This window comes from Gopherus flavomarginatus, chromosome 4, assembly GCF_025201925.1.
Source record: "Gopherus flavomarginatus isolate rGopFla2 chromosome 4, rGopFla2.mat.asm, whole genome shotgun sequence".
NCBI classification, from domain to species: Eukaryota; Metazoa; Chordata; order Testudines; family Testudinidae; genus Gopherus; species Gopherus flavomarginatus.
The window spans coordinates 102,844,671-102,866,633 of record NC_066620.1 but is presented as its reverse complement, the minus strand read 5'-3'; the positions used below and the strand labels follow the sequence as shown (position 1 = coordinate 102,866,633).

The 21,963-nt window shown below is 41.4% G+C and overlaps 1 protein-coding gene across 2 annotated transcripts in view; it reads left to right on the top strand.

Moving 5' to 3' along the window:
• Positions 1 to 21,963, top strand: part of PCMT1 (protein-L-isoaspartate (D-aspartate) O-methyltransferase) — a 63,354-nt gene that overhangs the window by 35,465 nt on the left and 5,926 nt on the right. Inside the window, exons 4-7 of one of the 2 annotated variants that reach the window (XM_050949988.1) lie at positions 6,758 to 6,862; positions 15,472 to 15,592; positions 19,144 to 19,229; positions 21,187 to 21,356. In XM_050949988.1, coding sequence (XP_050805945.1) covers positions 6,758 to 6,862; positions 15,472 to 15,592; positions 19,144 to 19,229; positions 21,187 to 21,356 — 482 coding nt within the window. Of the gene's footprint in view, positions 1 to 6,757; positions 6,863 to 15,471; positions 15,593 to 19,143; positions 19,230 to 21,186; positions 21,410 to 21,963 lie in introns of both variants that reach the window. The other variant, XM_050949989.1, reaches the window with a different exon arrangement.

Genomic DNA, 21,963 nt, shown 5'->3' with positions numbered 1-21,963 from the left:
GGGCAAACTTATGGCCAGTCTAAGCCTTCATCAGGTTCTAAACAGGCCTTTTGAAGACGCACCCAAGGACGGCGCATTCACCACAACAGTTGATCCTTACCCATGTTTTCTGAATCATCTATCCCACTTATACTGTGTTTGGTTCCAAATAACATCGGACCACTGGGTTCTTTGCATGATAGAAGTGGGATATTCTCTCCAATTCTGCTTATCCCCTACTTCCCTTCCCTATCCCTCTTCAGGGACCCCTCTCATGAGCAACTCCTTATCCAGCAACTCCTCACCATAGGGGGAGTGGAGGAGGTTCCTCAGGAGCTAAAGGATAAGCGTTTCTACTCCCCTTATTTCCTAATCCCCAAGGCAAAGCGAGGGGTCTCGGACCCATTTTAAACCTGCAAGGACTCAACCAGTTCATGGTGAAGTTGAAGTGCTGTATGATCATATCTTCCCTGGATCCGGGAGATTGGTACACTGCTCTTGATATGAAAGATGCATACTTTCCCATAGCCGATCGACCTGCGCACAGATGTTTTCTCTGGTTTGCGCTCAACCACAAACACTATCAGTTCACAGTCCTCCCATTTGGTCTGTCGACAGCCCAAAGTATTCAACAAGTGCATGTCAGTTATAGCAGCCTTCCTCTGGAGGAGGCAGGTGCAGGTATAGCCATACCTAGACAACTGGCTGCTCGGGCTGTACCAGGGAGCAGGTAGAGTCTCATGTACAATTGGTCAGGTCTACTTTCCAGAGTTTGGGACTCCTCCTCCATGTGAACAAGTTAACCTTATCACCGACCCAAAGAGTAGAATTCATTGGAGTGGTGCTGGACTCGGTACAGGCAAGGGCATTCCTGCCAGAGACCCGTTTCCAGGCCATGACCGACATTATTCAAAGCCTCACGTGGTACCCGACCACTGCTACAAGGGAATGCCTGAGTCTCCTGGGACACATGGCAGCCTGCACTATGTAGTCAGGCATGCCAGAATGAGGCTCACCCAGATATACCGACCGGGGCACGACAGGTTGGACTCGGTAGTGACGGTGCCAGGACACATACTTGAGTCCCTACAGTGGTGGCTCAACCCCCAGTTGGTATGCAAAGCTGTCCCCTTCAACGGCGCGCTGCCCTCCTTGTCTCTAGTAACGGACGTGTCAGATCTGGGTTGAGGGGCACACCTGGAAGATCTCCAAACACAGGGCCTGTGGTTGCAGGACAAGCTCTCACTTCATATCAATATCAGGGAGCTCAGAGCAGTGCAGCTGGCATGCCAGACTTTCCAGTCCCGGCTACAAGGTCAAAGTGTGGCAGTGATGACTGACAACACCACTGCTATGTTCTGTACCAACAAACAGGGTGGAGCCCATTTCCTCACCCCCCTGTCGAGAAGCTCTCCAACTATGGGAGTTCTGCATAGCCCTCTCCATTTACCTGGAGGCGTCCTATCGGGTCACTTCAGCAGATTGTTCTTCAACCATGAATGGTCTATCCGTCCAGATGTTCTGCATCCCATCTTCCAAAGGTGTGGATTTCCCCAGGTCGACCTATTCACCACCCGGAGCAACAAGGAGGGCCCAATGTTCTGCTTCTTCCAGAAACGCAGCCCGGGTTCAATATTGGAGTGGTTTCTGCTACTTTGGGAAGACTGCCTCATGTATGCCTTCCCACCGGTCCCACTCATACACAAGGTGCTGCTCAAGATCCACAGGGGCAAAGTGGAGGTGATTCTACTGGTCCCAGTGTGACCCCATGAACATTGGTACACCACACTTCTGGAACTGTCAGTGGACCCCTGATCGTGCCCCAGGACCACTGTTGCCTCCATTACTCAGTCCTCCAGTTCCTCCACCTGATGGCTTGGAAGATTCCTGGTTAAACCGCATGGAGCGCCTATGTTCAGAGTCAGTAAGAGAGGTTCTACTTGGTAGCAGGAAACCTTCCACCAGGGCTGCTTATCTAGCCAAGTGGAAGAGATTCACTTGCTGGTGTGCCCAGCAACACACACACCTCCGCTCCATACCATTCATCCTGGAGTATGTTCTGAATCTCAAACAGCAGAGCTTAGCTGTGGCATCTGTCAAGGTGCATCTTGCTGCTATCTCAGCCTTCCACCCAGGAACATCTGGATGCTCCGTGTTCACTAACTCCATGGTAGGATGTTTCCTCGAGGACTTGGAATGTCTATAGCCACAGATTAGGCAACCGGTTCCCACATGGAACCTTAACCTGGTCCTAACCAGGCTAATGGGGCCCCCTTTTGAACCACTGGCAACTTGATCTCTCCTCTGTTTGTTGTGGAAGGTGTCCTTCCTGGTAGCCATCACATCAGCCAGGCAGGTGTCTAAATTAAAGGCTCTGGCCCACCCTACACCGTCTTTCACAAGGACAAGGTGCAGCTCAGGCCTCATCCAGCCTTCCTCCCCCAAAGTAGTGTCACAATTTCACACTGGTCAAAACATTTTTCTACCCATCTTCTGTCCTGAGCTTCACACCAGTACCCAAGAGCAGAGGCTACACTCACTGGATGTTCGGAGAGTGCTAGCATTCTACATCGAGCGCATGAAACCGTTCAGGAAGTCGAACCAACTGTTTGTGGCGGTAGCAGACCGGATGAAAGGACTCCTGGTCTCATCTCAAAGAATGTCTTCCTGGATCACATCCTGCATCTGCACATGTTATGAGTTAACCAAGGTCCCAGTCCCAACTCTTACAGTCCATTCCACAAGGGCACAAGCCTGGTCAGTTGCGTTCCTGGGCTAGGTCCCGATACAAGAGATCTGCAGGGCAGCAACTTGGTCATTGGTGCATATGTTTACCTCTCAACTATGCTTTCACCCAACACTCCAGAGATGATGCAGCATTTGGCAGGGCGGTGCTCCAGTCAGCGATTCCTGAACTCCGACCCCACCTCCAGGGTAGAGCTTGGGAGCTGCCTGATTGGAATCAACGTGAACAAGCACTCAAAGAAGAAAAACTGTTGTTTTTCTGTTCTTCGAGATGCGTTGTTCACGTCCATTTCAGTACCCATCCTCCTTCCCCTCTGTCGGAATAGCCGGCAAGAAGGAACTAAAGGGGGATTGGGTTGGCAGGGTCATATATTGAGTGCCATGAAGGCACCATTCCAGGGGGCTCCACAGCTGACCTGATGGGAGCTGCTAAGGGAAAACTTTCTGAGTGTGCGTGTGGCATGTGCACACCTGATCGGAATGGACATGAACAACACATCTCGAAGAACAACAGTTATGAGAAGGTGAGTAGCCATTTTTTCCAGAATCTTAATGTAGATCTGTGTTTCTGACACTGTACTAAACTTTCACTGGTGGCAGACATCCCACAAACAGAGGGCATGCAAGTTTCTTTAAATAGAAAGGTAAATATAATAGATTCTTATTCTGATATTGTAACTACACTGATTAGAATTATGTAAGTAGTGCACCAAGTATTTCTGAATTCTTAGTGGAACATTAAGCTTTTAAAAGTTTGACAACAGCTAGTCTGCAAAACAGTAAATCAATATCAGTAATTGTCCTTTAGTGATCAGCCTAAATTCACTGAGTCCATATTGCCACTCTAGTCCATCACATAAGCAAGGTAGAAAGTAAAAATATGCATCAAGTGTTTGTGCAAACTATTCCTTTTTTAGCAGTAGTGTCCAAAACTAAGATAGCGCAACTGAAGACCTCTAATGGATTAAAATCTATATAATATGTACTTTGTCTAAGTTTTTAATAAGTTACACATTCATTGACGACTTAAAATTTATTAAACTGACTTTTTCCCCTCAAACGTACTAAAAGTGCTACTCACATATTTGAGTTCTAATTATAAACTTCAACTGTTTTCAGCATTGCAGTATTGAGTTGTGGTTAGAATACTTTTGTTCTTGTCTAACTCAATAGGCTGATGGGATTTTGTTCTAAAGTCTGCTCTCAAAGGTGATGGAAAAAGGAAAATGTGTATATTTGAAAGTTTTGCAGCGTTAAATAGGCTATTTGCCATCAAATGTAAATTATAATGAAGAGTTAAGATTTATTATAGGAAGAGTGATTATGGTAGGGCACTCTATAGCTAAAGGTCAAGTTATATCAGCCAGTAAATGAAGGTAGTGCTCTGGTACACTCTTTCCTTGTCTACATGCCAAAATCCTTGTGTAGGTAAGTAACTTCAACCCTTTGGGAAAGGAGGGTAAGTTTTTAACAGCCTGTACTTTAAGCTACATTGCTGTTGGTACCTGCTACAAAGTCAACAGACCCATGAAGCTACTTAAAGCTACAAAATAACAACGTAGTTAAACATTTTTCCTATATTCCATACCTTCCCTTTTTTTTTTTTTTTTTGTTCTTTCTAAATAAGTGCTACTTCTGTTTTAGGTCATTAGTTTACTATTAAGACTAACTGATCTTTTCATTGAAGAAAACCTAATACTGCTGTTGTGACTGACCTCTAAAACTAGTTGTACAATTTTCCTGGGAGTCTGACAGTCTAGGTGAGACATAGCAATTGCTGAGACTAAATTCAGAGTTAAGTTTTGTGGCGTGAAAAATGGGAATGGGAAGGAGTCTTCCTTCACTGTTAGTATTCCCGTGATGGGGTAGAGAAGTGAAAGGACTAGACAGTGATGGATCCTCCCACTCTGCTCCTGTGCTGCTCATGGAATCCCTACTATGGGGGAGATGGGGATAAATCTATGGTCTCCTGAAAAATCCTGCCCTTCATGCTGAAGAACCGCATTAGTTCTGCTTCAAAAAGGCCTTTTACACACATGGAGGAAGCGGCAGAGTTTGTCCTTTAGTGCACAAAACAGAAATTTGACTTGTGAAAAAATTCAGTCTTGAATCTTATGCACGAGGGCTGTTCAACTAGATTTCTGATGCATTAGAACCTTAACTTAAATGGAGAACATGCTAGTGTAAATATAAACATTATAGGCATCTGGAGAAAATTGAAGTTCTGAATATCTGACATGTTATTGTGACAATAATATCTTCAGCAAAAATATTGTTCACTCTCCATATTGATGGGTAATCTCAAATTAAATTAATACAGTATTGAAAGCATATACCACACCAATTGTAGTATAAATATCTAGATGCAGATTTTTATAACAGGAGTATATATGTTGGTCATGTTAATGATTGCTGAAGTAGAGCCATATTCTCTTCTACTCTCAGAGGCTTTTCAGGTCACCTTTGATTGTGGGCTTAAAATGAAAGAACTGGTAGCCTCCAAATTCTTTCTTTTATTGGATTGAATTGCATGTGGCCAACCTAAAAATATGGCTTTGTGGAATTGCATGTGGCCCCAGATTCTTGCGTGTGCTTAGTTCAGTGCAAAGCGAACTGAAACTAATTGATTGGAGAAACCCTCTGGAGAATTCCCTTCTGTAGTGGGAATCTCCTGGTTACTGTAAAACAGGCAGAACTGGCTATGCTGTCTCCTGTGCCTGCTCTGCCTCTGCCTTCTTCCACAGGGGTGAACTGCTTAGTATGAGGGAGAAAAGGGGTGTTAGAGGGGGGGTGGCAGAACAAGGCTCCACTTTTTCCAATTTGCTGCGGTTAACATTAGGGACATTATGCCAGTAGTATAAATAAAAGCTGCCCCTTTTGCTTTAAGTAGAGCTGGTCCGAACAAAATCAGGGAGCAGCGGTTGGCTTTCTGACAGTCCCTTCTCTTCTGTACCTCTACTGTGTACAGATGCAGCAGAGAACTCGGCTCATAAAATTAGGCATTATATGGACCTCTTAATTATGGATTTAAAAACAAATTATAAGATAACATTGCTCATCCTGTAATTATCCAAAAATGATCGATTTTTTTTTTTGTCCCAGATTCTTTGCTTAATGAGTTTTTGATTGATACAAGGTGGCATGTTAGGTGTGTGGCAGCCATCAGGGAGCTCTTTATGGCTTCTTTAAGCTGGCTCTGCGTTGGTGCTATATAGGTTAGAGCAGAGATAGGCAACCTATGTCACGCATGCCAAAGGCGGCATGCAAGCTGATTTTCAGTGGCACTCGCACTACCTGGATCCTGGCCACTGGTCCGAGGGGCTCTGCATTTTAATTTAATTTTAAATGAAGCTTCTTAAACGTTTAAAAAACCTTATTTACTTTACATACAACAATAGTTTAGTTATATATTATAGACTTATAGAAAGACCACCTAAAAATGTTAAAATGTATTAGCAGCATGCAAAATCTTAAATTTGAGTGAATAAATGAAGACTTGGCACACCACTCCTGAAAAGTTGCCGACCCCTGGGTTTAAGCAACCTGTGGGCTGTTTCTCTCATATTCCAACTGTCAAATAGTTTCCAAGAGACTGTGCAAGCTGAGGATAGCTGGAGCATAGCTTACTTTAACCACCACCACCATACTTCCTTTGTATGTTGCAGAATTCTCAACTGGCTACATCTTTCTGGCCTCTCTGTACCATCAGAGTTTTACGAAGGGTCTAAAATGCAGTGCAGAATTTGTACCAATGATTTTATTTAAAAAATAATCATATGCTACAGACCTAAAAATAGTGAGATGGCATAGTCTATATTTTGTTGTTAGAGGAAACAGTTGAGAACAGTGTGTGTTAAAGTTAGACGGAAAAGCATCAAAATAATTTTCTTGTTGTGGTGCAGAAGAACACTGACGTCAGTTTCCTATAACAACACTCGGTTGTCATGTATAACTTAATCTCTGAAGAAGTGAATATGCAGTGGGTAAAATGAAGTTTTAAAATAGTACATGCCCTTTTTGTTTTCTTTGTCAGCATGCATATGCTCTAGAATTACTATCTGAACAGTTACATGAAGGAGCCAAAGCCCTTGATGTAGGATCTGGAAGTGGAATTCTCACAGCATGTTTTTCACGAATGGTGAGCAACCTGTTTTAACCACTTGAACCAACAGAAATTTTTCAGCCCAGATAAATACTTAGTGTTGTTTTTGGTTAAATTTAAAAGAAAAAATAACGGTATGAATGTACAATCTCTTGATTTCTAGCATCCTGATCTTCCTTTAGTAAACTGGATTAGTTTTCATAGGAACCATTGAAATTGTCCTACCGTATCAGACAACTGAACATCTAGTTTAGTATCCCATTCTGATGATGGTTAATACCAAATATTTCAGAATAAAGTGCAGTAAATTTCATAGTGGACAACTAAGGAATAACCTGAAGGGAAGTTTCTTCCCAACACCAGTCGGTTAGCAGTTGCCTTACAGTCTGAAGCACGAGGATTTACTTCTGGGGGAATTCTATGCCACTGTGCATGCACAGAATTCATGTCCCGCACAGATTTCTTTGCTTCCCCTCAGAAAAATGACTTTCTGATGGGGAAGCAAAAGGAAGCCACGAAAGCGGTCACGCGTCTCTTCTCAGCAGCGTGGGTACATTGTTTTGGGTGCCTGGAGCAGCTGGTGGAGAGGTAAATCACTGCGGAGGGAGGGGAGACCAGAGGATGCACCGTCCACCCAACCCCATGCCTGGACCCCCATCGAGCCTCACCTCCTGCTCTCAATACCCCTCCCCAGCCCCACCCTGGCTGATGGCTCCTACCCTGCGTCAGTCTCAGCTGCTAGTACTGGCTGGGCTGGGCCTTAGGGAGTAGCACACATACCCTGCATGGTACGGCCTGGGCCAGCTCAGATTCACTCCCAAAAACCTCCCTGGGCTCTGCACTGCCCCCCACCTCCCACACTTCCTGCTCGCAACACTCCTCAGCCAGTGGGGGAAGGGTCACCGTAAGGGGAGCTATTTCCCCCTTCTGATCAATCCCATGCATCCGGACTTCCCCCATGCCCAGACACCATGCCGTGATCCTCCTCCAGCATTTGGACACCCCCTCCACACTTGGATCCTGGTGGACGGGGCTGGCCCTAAACCCAATTGTGCCCCAGATGTGAGGAGCATCTTCAGCACCCCCCTCCATTTATTAAACTTTTGACTACCTTATTTTTTATTGCATTTGTAGCCCATTTCATGTCTTTGCACTATTTGCATGCATGATTTATCCATTATATAAGATGATACATTTGCGCGTTAGGCTATGTAAGTCTATATTTATTTATGCCATATATAAACAAATAAAATAGTTTCCTCTAAGCTTATACAAACTTTTTAATTTTAAAAATAACTGAAATGTACTAACATCAAGAAATTGAACTGTGCACCAACATTGGGTGGACCAGTATTAAATAGTGTTAGAGTAGGTGGCAGCCTTAGACTGTTAACCCTAGTTCTTTAGTTCAAAAGGACACTTTTCTCACCTTTGACTTCGTGAAGTGAAGCACAGTGTCAGAGAGATCCAAAGACTGGCAAGTGGCATTTTTCAAGCAATAAAATAGCAAGCTATGTCAGTCTCTCGTCAGCCATCATTGATCGAAGATTTGTTTTAAAGAGCCTGAGCTTTGTAAAGCTGCACTCATCACCCGCGACTGACCAGCAGCATGAGCAGAATCATCAAAGCTATCCATGCATTTGGAAAAGTGTCCTTCAGCTCTGCATCATGAATGAATTGGAGAACTTGGAGTGGAGAGTGCTTCCTGTGTGGCAAAATGTGATAGATGTTATCCAATTTGACAGAGGTCTTTATCATTGATGTCCAAACATTCCCCATGTGTCAGCGTCCAGTGAAGGTCTATACAGTTGTTCGAGTACGTTCCTGTCCGCCATTGGTAAGCTCCTGTTGGTAGCTTACTAAGGTCACACAAAAAAACCCAGGTCTTTTTGTGGTGCTTAATTTGTCTAAATCTTTCTTCAGTAGATGCTTGGTAGTGTCAACTGTTGAGCAAGAAAACCTTCCTCTTGAATTTTTCTTCCAAGCTTCCCATCACCTCACTTATATAACATCCAGTTTACTTTCTTTTCGCTGTTCATTAATGTACATACTCCCCTTATGTCCCCTCTTATTAATCTCTTCTCTAAAAGAGGTAGTCTCTTCATATGGAAGTCTTTCTGTGCTTCTAATAACCTGTCTCAAAACCCTCTATTTCATCTATATCCTTTTTTGAGATTGGGTGAGCAGAACTAAACACAGTATTACCTGATGGGGGCATGTCATTGACTCATGTAATAGTATATTATCAGTTCCACTCCCTCTGTATCGTAACCGTTTGTTTGCTTTTTTGATTGCTGCTATGTTTTCTTCACTCACCTCTCTGTGGTGACATCTTGTTTGTCTTTGCTGGATTTCAAACTAATTTACTTCTCAATCTGTAAGAGTACAAGGAATAATTTGTATTAATGCACGTAGTCTTTGTTTCCCATCACCAAGTCACCTTTGGTTAATCTGCTGTTCTTCTACTTAATAGTTAAACTGTGTGCAGGTGTTATGCTGTGATTGGGTAATAAGTTGTACTAGGTTTTTATCTTTAAGTTAAATTAAAAATTTTTTGGCTTCTATTAACCGTTTCTATTTCCTATAGGCTACTAATGGCTAATTAAGTTGTTTACTTCCACTCAACCAAAACCAGACTTTGTCGGTCTGTACAACTCAGTAGCTAATAATTTAAAACTACAATGCCCAAGTGGTCATTTTTTGTGTGTGGAAGGAACAAGACTTCTGAAATAAATCTTCAGAAGAGATAACATGAAAAAAGTCAAATTATGGCTTGTCTTGAAAATGTGTGGAATCTTTGTGCATAACATCGCTTTTTCTTCTCCTGTTACACTGATGTGCTGCTGAGACTTTTTTTGTTCTCTAGTGATATTGTACAGTGTTAGCAGATTATTTGTTTTTTTTGTTGGTGTTAAATCCTGAAGTGTGTGTGAGAATAACATCCGTTGCATAGCTGTGGCTCTAACTTTTCATTCAAGTGGTGGCGGCAACAACAAAAAAGACTTCCTGAGATGGCCTTCTCAAGGTCTGTGGGGTTTAAGTACTGCCCGTCTTGTGAGGGAAGTGTATCTGCTAATGATGGGCATATCAGATGTGTCTACTGTCTCAGGGAATCGCACACCCCTGGAAAATGTGATTTGCATATTTACATCCTGGACCCACAAGGACAGAGGAACAAAGCTGCAGATCTTTCTGTTAAATAAATCTATGAAGCTGGCATTGGATCCTGGCTGTCTGAATCCCCTTGTACGGTCCTCTCCAAAAACTGCAAGTGCGGACTTACTGCATGGAACATTGTTTTCCATTAAAAGTTGATGAAAATGGAGAGGAGGCACTGTGTAGACAGTGCATGGAGTTCTAGTTGAAGATCACTTTCTAACTCTTTTTGGTGAAGCGATCTCCTCCCCTCCATCATTCTGCTGAGACTTTTTGTGCCCCATGTGGCTACCACATAAGCGTTGAATGGCCCGCAGTATTGAGGACACTCTCAGGCTTGCACCATCAAAATCCTCACCGGTGCCGGATACAGCACTGACTCCTTCCCGACCAGTACTGATGAAGTCACATGCAGCACTAGTACACCCTACATTCCGGACTATGTCACTAGCGCTGCTGGCAGAATCAGCAGTCTCACAAGAGTTGGTACTGTGGGAGATGGGGTGGGGAGCTGACATGTAGTGGCACTGAGAGACTTCCTGGTTCTGTGGGAACTGGAGTCTCTGCTCCTTTCAAACTCATTCTCACTGGCAGTACTAGGACTCTTGCATGTGGCACTGAGCATCTCATCCTTCCCAGGTACCCTGGTTCCCAGTACCCTGGCCTCAGCGTGCGTACCCCTCCATGCCCATATGGCCCTATTGGTCACCTTGGTTGTTTCATGGGAGATAGTACTTCCTGGAATAGGTCGCATGTGCCTGAGGCTCCTTCATTCAAGGTGAGTACTACTCAGGTGGCACCTGAACCCCCAACAGCTCAGGTCTCCCTTAGCCATCAATAAAAACAGGAGGAAACTGTTCTTTCCCTCCATTAGAACCCATAGGACCGGTCACCTTGTCATTCTCCATTCTGGATGAAGCAGAAGTTCTCTCTGTCAGGCTGTCTGGAGCAGCTCACAAGTGAGAGTGCCAACCTCAGGTTAAACTGTCCAGGAACAGAGCACAAACTCCAAATGGGTTGTATGTTCTATAATTATATTTCACCAACCAAGTAACAAGTGTGAGCTTCTAAAGCACTATATAACAGCCTTAACATGGAGTCACAGACAGTCCCCATGGGCACTCTGGTCTGTCTTGCCACCCAGGCAAGCTTGCCTTTGTGATTGGTGGGCCCTTACACCAGAACTCACAACAATATTCAGGTTACTCACAATCCCAGAGGACCAGTTATTTACCCCAAGTCAAGTGCATGCCAGATCTCTTATGAAAGATAGTGCTTGTAGCCTGTCCTATAATAAACTATAAAGATTTATAACTAAGAAAAGAAATAAGTTATTTACACACACATGAGATACAGTCTTAGCAGCTATCATCTTTTGGGAGCTATAATATGCAAGCTTTATATGTCTTTTAGGGCTAACCCAAGCCAAACAGCTGGGGCCCCCTTACTCATGCTTAGAAATCTTTGTCCCTCAGAGTTCAAACAGCATAGGGATAACAATTTCTCCTTAACAGACATTTTTATTCCCTTTCCCCAGCGTTTAAGCTGTGATGGGATGAGGGCTTGTGTTTGTATCCTAATGGCTTGTCTGATGTCTATATACCTTTTGTTGGGGAGGAGATAACCTCTTGTGGTGAACTGGTATTTCACACTTGCTAATGCTTTTCCCCTAATTCTGGTGGATTTACAGTTTTAGTAAACTTTAGTAAAAATTTAGAAAGCTCATGCTCCAAAACGTCTTAGTCTATAAGGTGCCACAGGATTCTTTGCTGCTTTTACAGTTTTAGTGAACATTTTTATAGTTAGAGCAAATATTTAAAGATTACTTTTATAATTTGGGATCCAGATAACATAAGTAGGATTAATAGATGCAGCATCATACAAATATTCCATAAAGCCTAAATACTAAGCACGTTCTTAACTCTAATAGCTATTTTAACAATACTAACACACAGGTGACCCAGATTGATATCCAGCTATACATTTGTCAGTGTTCAGTGAGGCCTGGGGCCTTGACATGAGCTGGCACCTGGTCTGCCAACATCAATGTGAAGACAGATGAAGCCCTTCACGCTTTAAAGGATTTGAGGGTGCAATCCTTTGAGGTCTGTACTCTGTGGGCTTATCACAGGCACACTAAATCAGTGCTGCTCCGATTGATGCAGTGGTGTCGATTTAGCGGGTCTGATGAAGACGCGATAAGTTGATGGCAGAGTGCTCTCCCATTGATTTTCAGTAGTTCATCTTCCTGAGAGGCAGAAGCTAAGACAGCAGGAAAGCGTCTCTCACAGACATAGCACAGTGTTGACACCACATTAGGTCAATATAAGCTATGTTGCTCGAGGGGCTGTGATTTTTTTTTTCCACAGCCCCTAAAGTGATTTAAGTCAATGTAAGTTAAGTGGTAGTGTAGACCAGGCCTGTCTTAGTAGGAAGCATTTCAGACAGCAGCTCCCCAAAGAACAATCCCACTTTTCTTCTGCCAGAGTCCTCAGAGCCACCCAGGAAGGCACAGCTCTTCTACAGGAGAGTGGCTTCCTCAGTGACTCAACTGTTCACCCTTTCTCAAAACACCAGTTTTGATCAGTTGTTTGGGAGATATGGACCCGTTTCTCCAGAGCCACAACCAACTCTCCTCTTTGGGAATCACCTTTCACTTTTTTTGTGCTACCTTGGATCAGTGCATTTCTGTAACATTGAGTTACTGCATACAACTTCTTCTGGTGTCTATCCACTAAACACCTCTTTCCCATTGCTCTTCAGGGACCACTCTCATGAGGATATTCTACAATAAGAGATCCCTCCTTTCTCCTGGAGCACTAAAGCATTTCCTGCGTTAGTATCGGGGAAAGGGTTTCTCCAGCCTATACATCCTGATCTAAAGCAGATTGTGACCCATCTTGGATGTGAGACAGCTAAACAAATTTATTTGCAAACTAAAGTCCAGGATAATAACCCTTGCTTTGATTATTCCCACTCTGGATCTAGGAGACTTGTTTGCATCTCTCCAACTACACCTTGCTGCTTGCAGGGATGGCTGAGATTGGTATACTTCCCAGGCAAATATCACCTGGATATGATCCTGTCCATGCCCCCCTCCTGGCCCAGTAATCTCTGGCATGGTAGAAAGACCTAATGTCTGCCTACAGGGCAGTTCCTTTCACACCTCCCCTTTCATCCTGAACAGTAATGACAGAGGTATTGCACTTGGGCTGGAGAGCACATACTAAAGGACCTGCTTGCACAAGATCAGTGGACATCCCAAGATAGACAAATGTACATCAATCTCGTAGACCTTAAGGCAGTCTGAAAGGTTTGTGACTCTTCCCTGACTCTCATTAGAGGTCAAGACATTCAAATAATAATGGTCAATACCTACACTATGTGCCACATCAACAAGTGAGGGAAGGGCCAAGTCTTCCCCATTGTGTCAGGAAGCTGTCATGTTGTGGAACTAGTGAATAAGAAATCAAATTTCTTCCTTGCTTGTCCACTAGCTTGGTCTGCAGAACATAGTAGCAGATACTTCTTATCAAATCACAAGTGGAAAGTCGAACATGTCATTCTCCATGACATCATCTCAGAGGAGGGCCATTCTCAAATAGACCTGTTTGTGACACAAGATCACAAGTGCCACAGCTTCTGCTTACGAGAAGAACTGAGCCTGAGCTCCCTGCCAGGTGCCTTTCTGATCCTGTGGACAGGGAGGCTTATTGAACACTTCACCTGTGTCGCTCTATTCCCAGTATGCTCTGCAAGGTCAAGCAGATCTCAATGAAACTGATTTTAATTCCCCAGCCTGGCCCAGATGGTTCTGGTTCCTGCTGTTCTGAGGCTCTCTAATGGCCTGATCCAAGTCGCTACTGCTGGTAACAGACCTGTTGTTGCAGGCCAAGGGAAAGATCCTACACTTGGTCCTCTATCCCACGGCCTGGCTATTGGATGGATATTAAGCATAGAACATTGTTACTCCTCTCCTATTGAAGGCATCCTAGTTTAATAGTAGCGAGGTCTCTAGAGGACAGATTTACTGGATGAAGCGGACAAGGTTTTCTTACTGGTGTCACCAGAAATCTCTGAAGCCTCAGTACTGATCGTCTAGAATTATCTGTTAAAATTGAAACAGTCTAAACCTATTTCTGAGTTCAGTGAAGTACACTTGGCAGTGATCTTAGTGCATCATGCACCTTTAGAGGATCAGTCTTCCTTGTGGTACTTGACTCCATGAAATTTCTAAAGGACTTAGTGTGTTTCCACTATCAAGGAACCAGTCTCTCCATGGGATCACAACTTCATTGTGCCCTTGTCTAGACTATTATTTTAAGACATTACATTAGCACATGTTAACAAACATATTTAAAGGTCTAGTGTAAGCCTTGATCAGTATAGCACATATTAAAGTCAGTATGCTTTTACACTAACATATGCTAATATTTTAAGTCTGTATGCTAATATTACACCTTTTTAAGGACTTGCCAATTTCTCCATGTAAACATATCTATAGTGGAATAATTATTCCACTATAGCTATGCAGGTGTAACTTCCCATGTAGACAACCTCTATTCTGGAATAAATAAAATAAAAATAAAAGTATTCCAGAATAATTACTCTACTTTAGGAGGACACTTTTATTGAGGAATAGTGTCCACACAGGGAAATTATACTGCTATGGCTATAGCAGAATGAATAATGTACTGTAGCTATGCCACTTAGTTTCTCCATGTTGACAAGTCCTAAATCCTCAACAGCTACATGTCACTGAGTCAACGGAACTACAGACCTCAAGATTGAGATGTACAAGTGCAAGGGACAGAGCTTTAGGCCCATGACTGTCATCCTGGTCTCTTTCAGAAGCAAGCTCAATAAAGAATCTTGGCACTTTAGAGAAAAATACAAAATCTACTACTTCAACCTGGCTTTTTTGCATTAACCCTACAAAAAAGAAAAGCATTCTTGCAACTGGAGGAGTAAAGAAACTAGTGTATGTTAGACTTAATAAATTTGTAGGATTCTCAGATACCATGGTGACTGGCTTGGTAAATAAATTTAGATAATAGTAGGAACCACAAAATCACATTTAACCAACCTCTTGTAGCTTTTGGTTTTGAATTAAAATTGTTCTCTAGAAAGTATTAAACTTCCAAGAATGATACTAGACATAACAAAACCAAGTTAGAAATTAAACCTTGTTCTTGAAATTCTTGCTTTCAATAGTAGATGATATAGTTGTGTATGGTACAACTTTAAAAAGTAGCTACAACAAATAAATTAACTGATATAAAAAGTGTGCCAATACAGTTTTATTATGCATTAATTCTAGAAACATTTTAGTGGTTCTGAGCAGTAGATTTATTAGGATTGGGATAATATATTGCTTTACTAACTGAGCAGACTTACTTAAAGAAGTGAACTGGCTCAGAAAATGGAAATCATGATGTTTAAAATAAAACAAATCTAGCAAACTATTCAACTGTGTAATTTTCTTCCAGGTTGGTCCCCAAGGACGAGTTGTAGGAATTGATCATATCAAAGAGTTAGTAGATGACTCAATAAATAATGTCAAAAAGGATGATCCTACATTACTGTCTTCAGGAAGAGTGAAACTGCTGGGTGAGCATCAAATACTTCGGTATACTTATTAATTAAATTAATATTCTGTCTAAAATCTGACTGCAAATGACCTGAATTTGGAAACCTGATTGGTTTAATTTCTTTGAGGAAGATTTTCAAAGAGACAAAGGGCGCTAGGTGCCCAACTCCAGTTGAAAATTTGAAGACCTAACTCACCTTTGAAAATCTCTTCCTTCCCTTTGTATGATTTTGATTTTCTAGCATTTAAAAAAAAGTCAGTGCACTGAATGCACTTTTCTGACATAATAGTGTATTTCTGTAGTAAAACACAAACTGAACAAGAATTCACTTAAGTGTAACACTTTTTAAAACCAGGCCTGTATTTACCACTTCCTTTTATGTGTGAATGAACTTGCTTACAAAATTAGAGCATTATAGTACAGGCACTCTGCTTGTGCAGTACTGGTTAAAAGACTTATTGTCAAAAAATTGCAAAAGTGAAAAAGTACTAGAATAGTAAAGTGCACTAATTAAATTAATCAGCTCAACTAGTTCTAAAATATACTGTCAGTGTCTGTATTTTTCAGGAATTGGTAATATAAATTGATACCAAGGCAGTATAATTAAATCACCTTTAAGGAGGGAAGGGTGTCCAGTAATAATGTTTACTAGACTACAAATCTGAATGTAACTATTGCGATGGAAATATAGCAGGAAAAAGCACTATCTCAATTATAAAAAGCAATCTGTTGGTGTGTGTTAAATGCTTTGGTGCTGGGTCACTAGGTGCTTCTGTAAGAAAAGTGCTAGTAAACTATTCACCTTAAACTTACTATTTCTACTCGGCCCCTATAGCTGAAGTCCTCTCTAAAAATTGTGACTTGTTTCTCTTCTCCAAAATGTGGAGACGTTGCAGATCTTTTCCAAACTAGAGAAATTATGTGCTAACCACCATGGGGTTGCCCTATGACAGCATGCCTACACATACACCTTGCTTCATATACAAGTGCATCACCAATTCATTTAGATGTTCTTTGACCAAGGTTCGTTGTGGTGTTAACTTTCACCGTGTTAATCTCCATTGATACAGTGCCAGAGTGCATAGGTATCACTTTTGTAATAGCCTTAAGAGTGCAAATAGTTTTCCCATTACTGTCACACAGTGCATCAGTTGCTGCTTAGGTGGCCTATCTGGTCTGTTTTCTGCACTCCACAGGTGTCAAGCTCCTTGGAATTCACTTAATTATACGAATATAGTGATGTACCACATGATGCAGCTCAGCTATATGTTTTCACGGCGTCCAACATCTTTTGTTTCTGCACCTCAGTGGTTCTGTCACCAAAATATCTCATAAGACGACTATCTTACTAATCAGCAAAGAGTACTGTGCCACCTTACAGACTTACAGACGTATTTCAGCATGAGCTTTTGTGGGTGAATGCATCCAACAAAGTGGGTATTCACCCACGAAAGCTCATGCTCCAATACATCTGTTAGTCTATAAGGTGCCGCAGGACTCTTCGCTGCTTTTACAGATCCAGACTAACATGGCTACCCTTCTGATACTTAATATCCTACAATGTGCTGCTAGCTATGTCAAAGCCAGATTGCAGGCTCTGGGGTCCATTGCTGGAGATCTAAGGCCATCCAACTGTCATATATGTAAGTGCATGACTAGTGGTCAAATGATTGACAGTGATGGATGGTGCCACAAGATAATAAAAGGACTGATGGCTTATAATGAGCCCCAGGACAACAATCAATCACTCAGGGTAGAAAATGTGCCCATTGTATGATAAACTGGACCCACTATTTTGGCATTTACCAACTACCTAGTCCATTTTGTTGTTATAGATAGTACAGCAAGTCTTGGCATTCAAATTATGAGGGACATGGAGGACATGAGGAAACAGTGACTCTATGAAAGAGGTAGACTTAAAAAAAAAAAAAAAAAAAAAAAGAGCCAAGTCAGGAGAAGTTTGATTTTGGGATCTCTTTGTGAGAAACCCAGAACTCTGAGAAGGCCATGGATACAGTAGAAAAGATGGTGGTTGGTGATAGTTGCATTGTAATAAATTCAGAAAACTGGACAGTTAGTGCTTGTGGAGAGTCAGTCTTCTGACTATCCTCCACTGCTTCATCATAGCTGCCTTAGGTACTTCATGACTGCTTATCAAAGCACCAAAAGAAATGGTTCTTGCCAAGCAAGGAACAAGAGTAAAGTGTTTAACTTGGCCTCAGAACAACTTGTAAATGGTGTCAGCATTGCCAGTGGACTTGTAGGATTGTCTCACATTATTTGAATTTGATCTTGATCTATCACAATTTCCACAGGGCTTCCAGAAGGCCTTTTTGAAATCTCAAAGGTCATTGATTCAAGGGTCTGTGCTGAGAATCATGGGATAGGTACCCAGAGGGCAGTGCAACAAGCATATAGTTTTAGAGTGGAAACAGGGCAGAATTACTACTTTTATGTACCCAAAACAGACTAGTGTGGACATGGTGTAGTTATTTGTAACAGTTCAAGTCTCTAATGTAGACAAAGCCCCAAATAGCTTACCTAAATTGGATAGTCAAGTAGGAACCTGGGCAAGGTATAGAGGTTGGTGTGAGTTAGCATTTTTTTTGTTTTTTGGGAAAATGTATGTGGTGAAAGGCATGTTTCATCCTTCAGTAACTTTTAATATTCTCCCTTTAGTAGGCTTCACATAGCCAGAGCTTCAGATTGGCTGATAGAAGTTGCTATTGAAGGGACATGAGGGTCACATTCTTTCCCCCAAACAAACTGAGCACACTGCTTCTGAAGAGCTTTCAGATGCTCCAGCCCAGAGACTGAGCCCAAACTCAAATGTGAGCTCTTGTTTCCCACTGGGCATTGAATTAGGGAGTCAGGCCAGCTGTGGTTAACTTCTGTTCTCATATTAAATACATAGAGAGGTGCTGACTGCAGAAATCCAAATGTTTCAAAATTTCTTTGGAAGTAAAATTTACAGATGCTCTATTGTATTGCTTAAATTAAAAAAAAACTCTATTAAAAATATCAGTTGCAAATCCAAATACCAATATTTGAAATATTAGTTATTCTTAAGGAAAAATATTAACCTTTGATTGGAAGGTGCAAAAATGATTCATAAAATGATGGTACTCTACTCTTAAATAGTAGAAAATATAAAGCCTGTATCTGATGTGGTGGCATCCATATTCTCTGTAGTCTGGATGCTCCTTATTTTCATTTTTGTATTGAATCACAACCAATTAACTTCCTTTAGCAAATGGATTACTTTCTTAATTTATATCAAACATTCCGTGGTTTCTTGTGCTCCAGTAGTTCTTCAGATAGTGTGTGTTTGTGTGTGTGCGCGTATGTATGTATGTATGTATTCACTGATGGAAGATACTACATACATAATGCAGTTAATACGACATTAAAAAGTGACATCACACATTCTTATGATAACTCGGTTTTGTCCAGAACTTCAGTTTAAATTGGAGGTTAGCCCCTTATTTGCAGCTAAATATAACTTGAAAATTTTCAGCTCAGCTGTTGCGCATCCCTATGAAAGGGTTAAAAGGTTTTGCTTTCTTGCAGTGGGGGATGGAAGAATGGGATATCCAGAAGAAGCTCCCTATGATGCTATTCATGTAGGAGCTGCAGCCCCGGTTGTGCCCCAAGCAGTAAGCCGTTTATGTTTGTGTGTGATTCATTAATCTCTCTATGTTAGCTTCTTAATTAAAATGCTGGCAGATTTATATAGTTGGGATATCGACAGCCATAGTGACTCTTAAAAAAAAAAACAAAAAAACAAAAAAAACCCAAACCCTTTCATTAGACTTCCAATCAGTATGAAAATTTTGCATGTTGTAATACTTTTTCCCTAAATAAGAATATTTTAAATGGGTTTTCCACATATTGCACTTTTGTTGTTTTTGTTTTGAAACTCTTCGGCTCAATCTAATAGAGCCCCTTGGTTTTTATCAACTATTAGAGTGTAAAGTTTAAATACTTGTCTGGTTTCTTGCTTCCTGGGTTGGAAAGGATTGAGAGGTTGTGGAAGGTAACATGCTCTGCCCTTATTGGGAAAGGGGAGTGACTAAGGAGTGAGGTTTAAGGCATTAAAAAGAAGTCTTATTCAGTTCTTGCTAGAAATGATGGTGGACAATACACAGACTTAAGTGAGTATAAATGGTGGGAATTAGGGTTCTGAAAGGGAAACTTTTCTCTCCCTTTTCTCCAAGAGAGTGGTGAGAAGTGGCAGAGTTAAACACTGATCTAATGTGAGCTTCGGAAAGGTAGTGGTATGGTAATTGCTAGTTAAAACTTTCAGTTTTAAATTATTATGGAAAACCTCTGTAAACTGCAGTAAACGAGTTTTTTAGGGTGTTGCTCATGAGATATTGATTGATACTTTTGCAATGGAATGCTATAGGTATTGGCAGATAGGAATCTTAAATTTTTTACCTCATGCAACAATGACCTTGTGCAGAAATTCATAGTTTAATATTTTAGTAAAATGCTTCTGTTCAACTTTGTAAGAAACTTCTTTGTTCCATAATGTCACAGTGGAAAATTAGACACTTCATCCCTATCTCTCCTGCCAGCATAGTGCTGTCCACACTGGCAATTAGGTCAGTGTAACTTATGTATCTCAAGGGGGAGGCTTAGTCACACCTTTGATGACATAACTTATACTGACTTACGCTGTAGTATGTACATAGTCTTAGACTGTATCTTGTTCTGACTTAGACTGTAGCTTGTTCTGACTCAACAGCAAATAAAGAGCACTAGCACTTTTGTCGGTATAACTTATGTCGCTCAAGGATGTGAAAAAAACACACCCGTGTGTGACATAAATTACACTGACTAAAGCACCAGTGTGGACCAGCGCTATGTCGACAGGAGACACTGTCCCGCTGACATAGCTGCTGCTGCTCAGGGGTGGTTTAATTATGTTGATGGGAAAGCCCTATCCTGTTGGTGTAGAGTGGCTACATGGGAGATTTTACAGAGGTGCAGCTGCATTGGTACAGCTGTGCTGTAGTAAGCTCTCTAGTGTAGACATGGCCGTGGTAATCTGTAGCAGACTTGTTACTATTAAACTGAGTTGTAACAATGTTCAGGTAAATATTCTGCTCTTATGAAGAAACCAGAATTACAAAAACACAACTACAAGTGACTATTTTATTTGCAGCTGGGATAACTGATAATCAGTTAATTACATTTCAGGCAATTATTATAAATGGTCTAAAATATCAATAGCTGTATCATCCCATTCAAATACAGTTTGATTAAAAAAAATTTTGGCTTTGTAACTCAGGCCATTATGTATTGCATAACAGTTGAAATTGTGCATTCATAAAAAACGTTCTCAATCTATGCAGTTTGATTAGCCATGATAAATATTGTAGATCTGTTTACTTTGTGCAGTGAATAAAGTCTGGCTTCTCTAAGATGGATTGCTATACATATACACTCTAAAACCAAAACGAGGGGTCCTTGTAGCACCTTAGAGACTAACAAATTTGTTAGTCTCTAAGATGCCACAAGGACTCTTCATTGTTTTTGCTGATACAGACTAATACGGCTACTACTCTGAAATATATACTCTAATTATCTTTGTATGTTATGTTCTAGCTCATAGACCAATTAAAACCTGGTGGAAGATTGATATTACCAGTCGGCCCTGCAGGTGGAAACCAGATGCTGGAACAATATGATAAACTAGAAGATGGCAGTGTCAAAATGAAGCCTCTGATGGGAGTGATATATGTGCCTTTAACAGATAAAGAGAAGCAATGGTCCAGGTGGAAGTGATTTTCTGTTCCACTTTCTTCTTCCACAGATATACGCATACAAGGTGAAAGGGTGTGGATTTTAAGCAGATAGACTGCAAGGGCTGCCTTTGCTGCTGTCACTGCTTCTGCTCTTCCATACCATGGAAAGCGGCCTTCTCTGTATTGTTACATCGCTATGAGGAGATTCTGCTAAATTTGAGTAAAGTTAAAAGCAGAAAAAAATGTTGCATGGATTGTGCTTTGTTTCATTTGAACTCATGGCTTCTTGAGGTTTTGTGTTGGTGCTGAAGAGTGTTTTCTCCATTGTTTTGAACACAATACTTCCTAAATTTAAACATCTCAGCAATTGTAACTTTTTTTTCGGTAGATTTTCACAGCTTGCTAAGATAAAATATAAAAGGATACTTTAGATGAAATGTGAGTTTGCACTGTGCTTCATAGAGCTGCTATGTTTTTATCAAGTAGATCTACTCGTAATAGGTCAGCAAATAACTGAGAAACTTATACTTACTGCAAAAGACTCCATAAGTAAGGAAAGTCAGGATCCTTATTAGGAAGCGGTATAGTGCTAATCTTCTAAATGAATACTTAATTTCCTGGGCCTAAAAGTAATAGA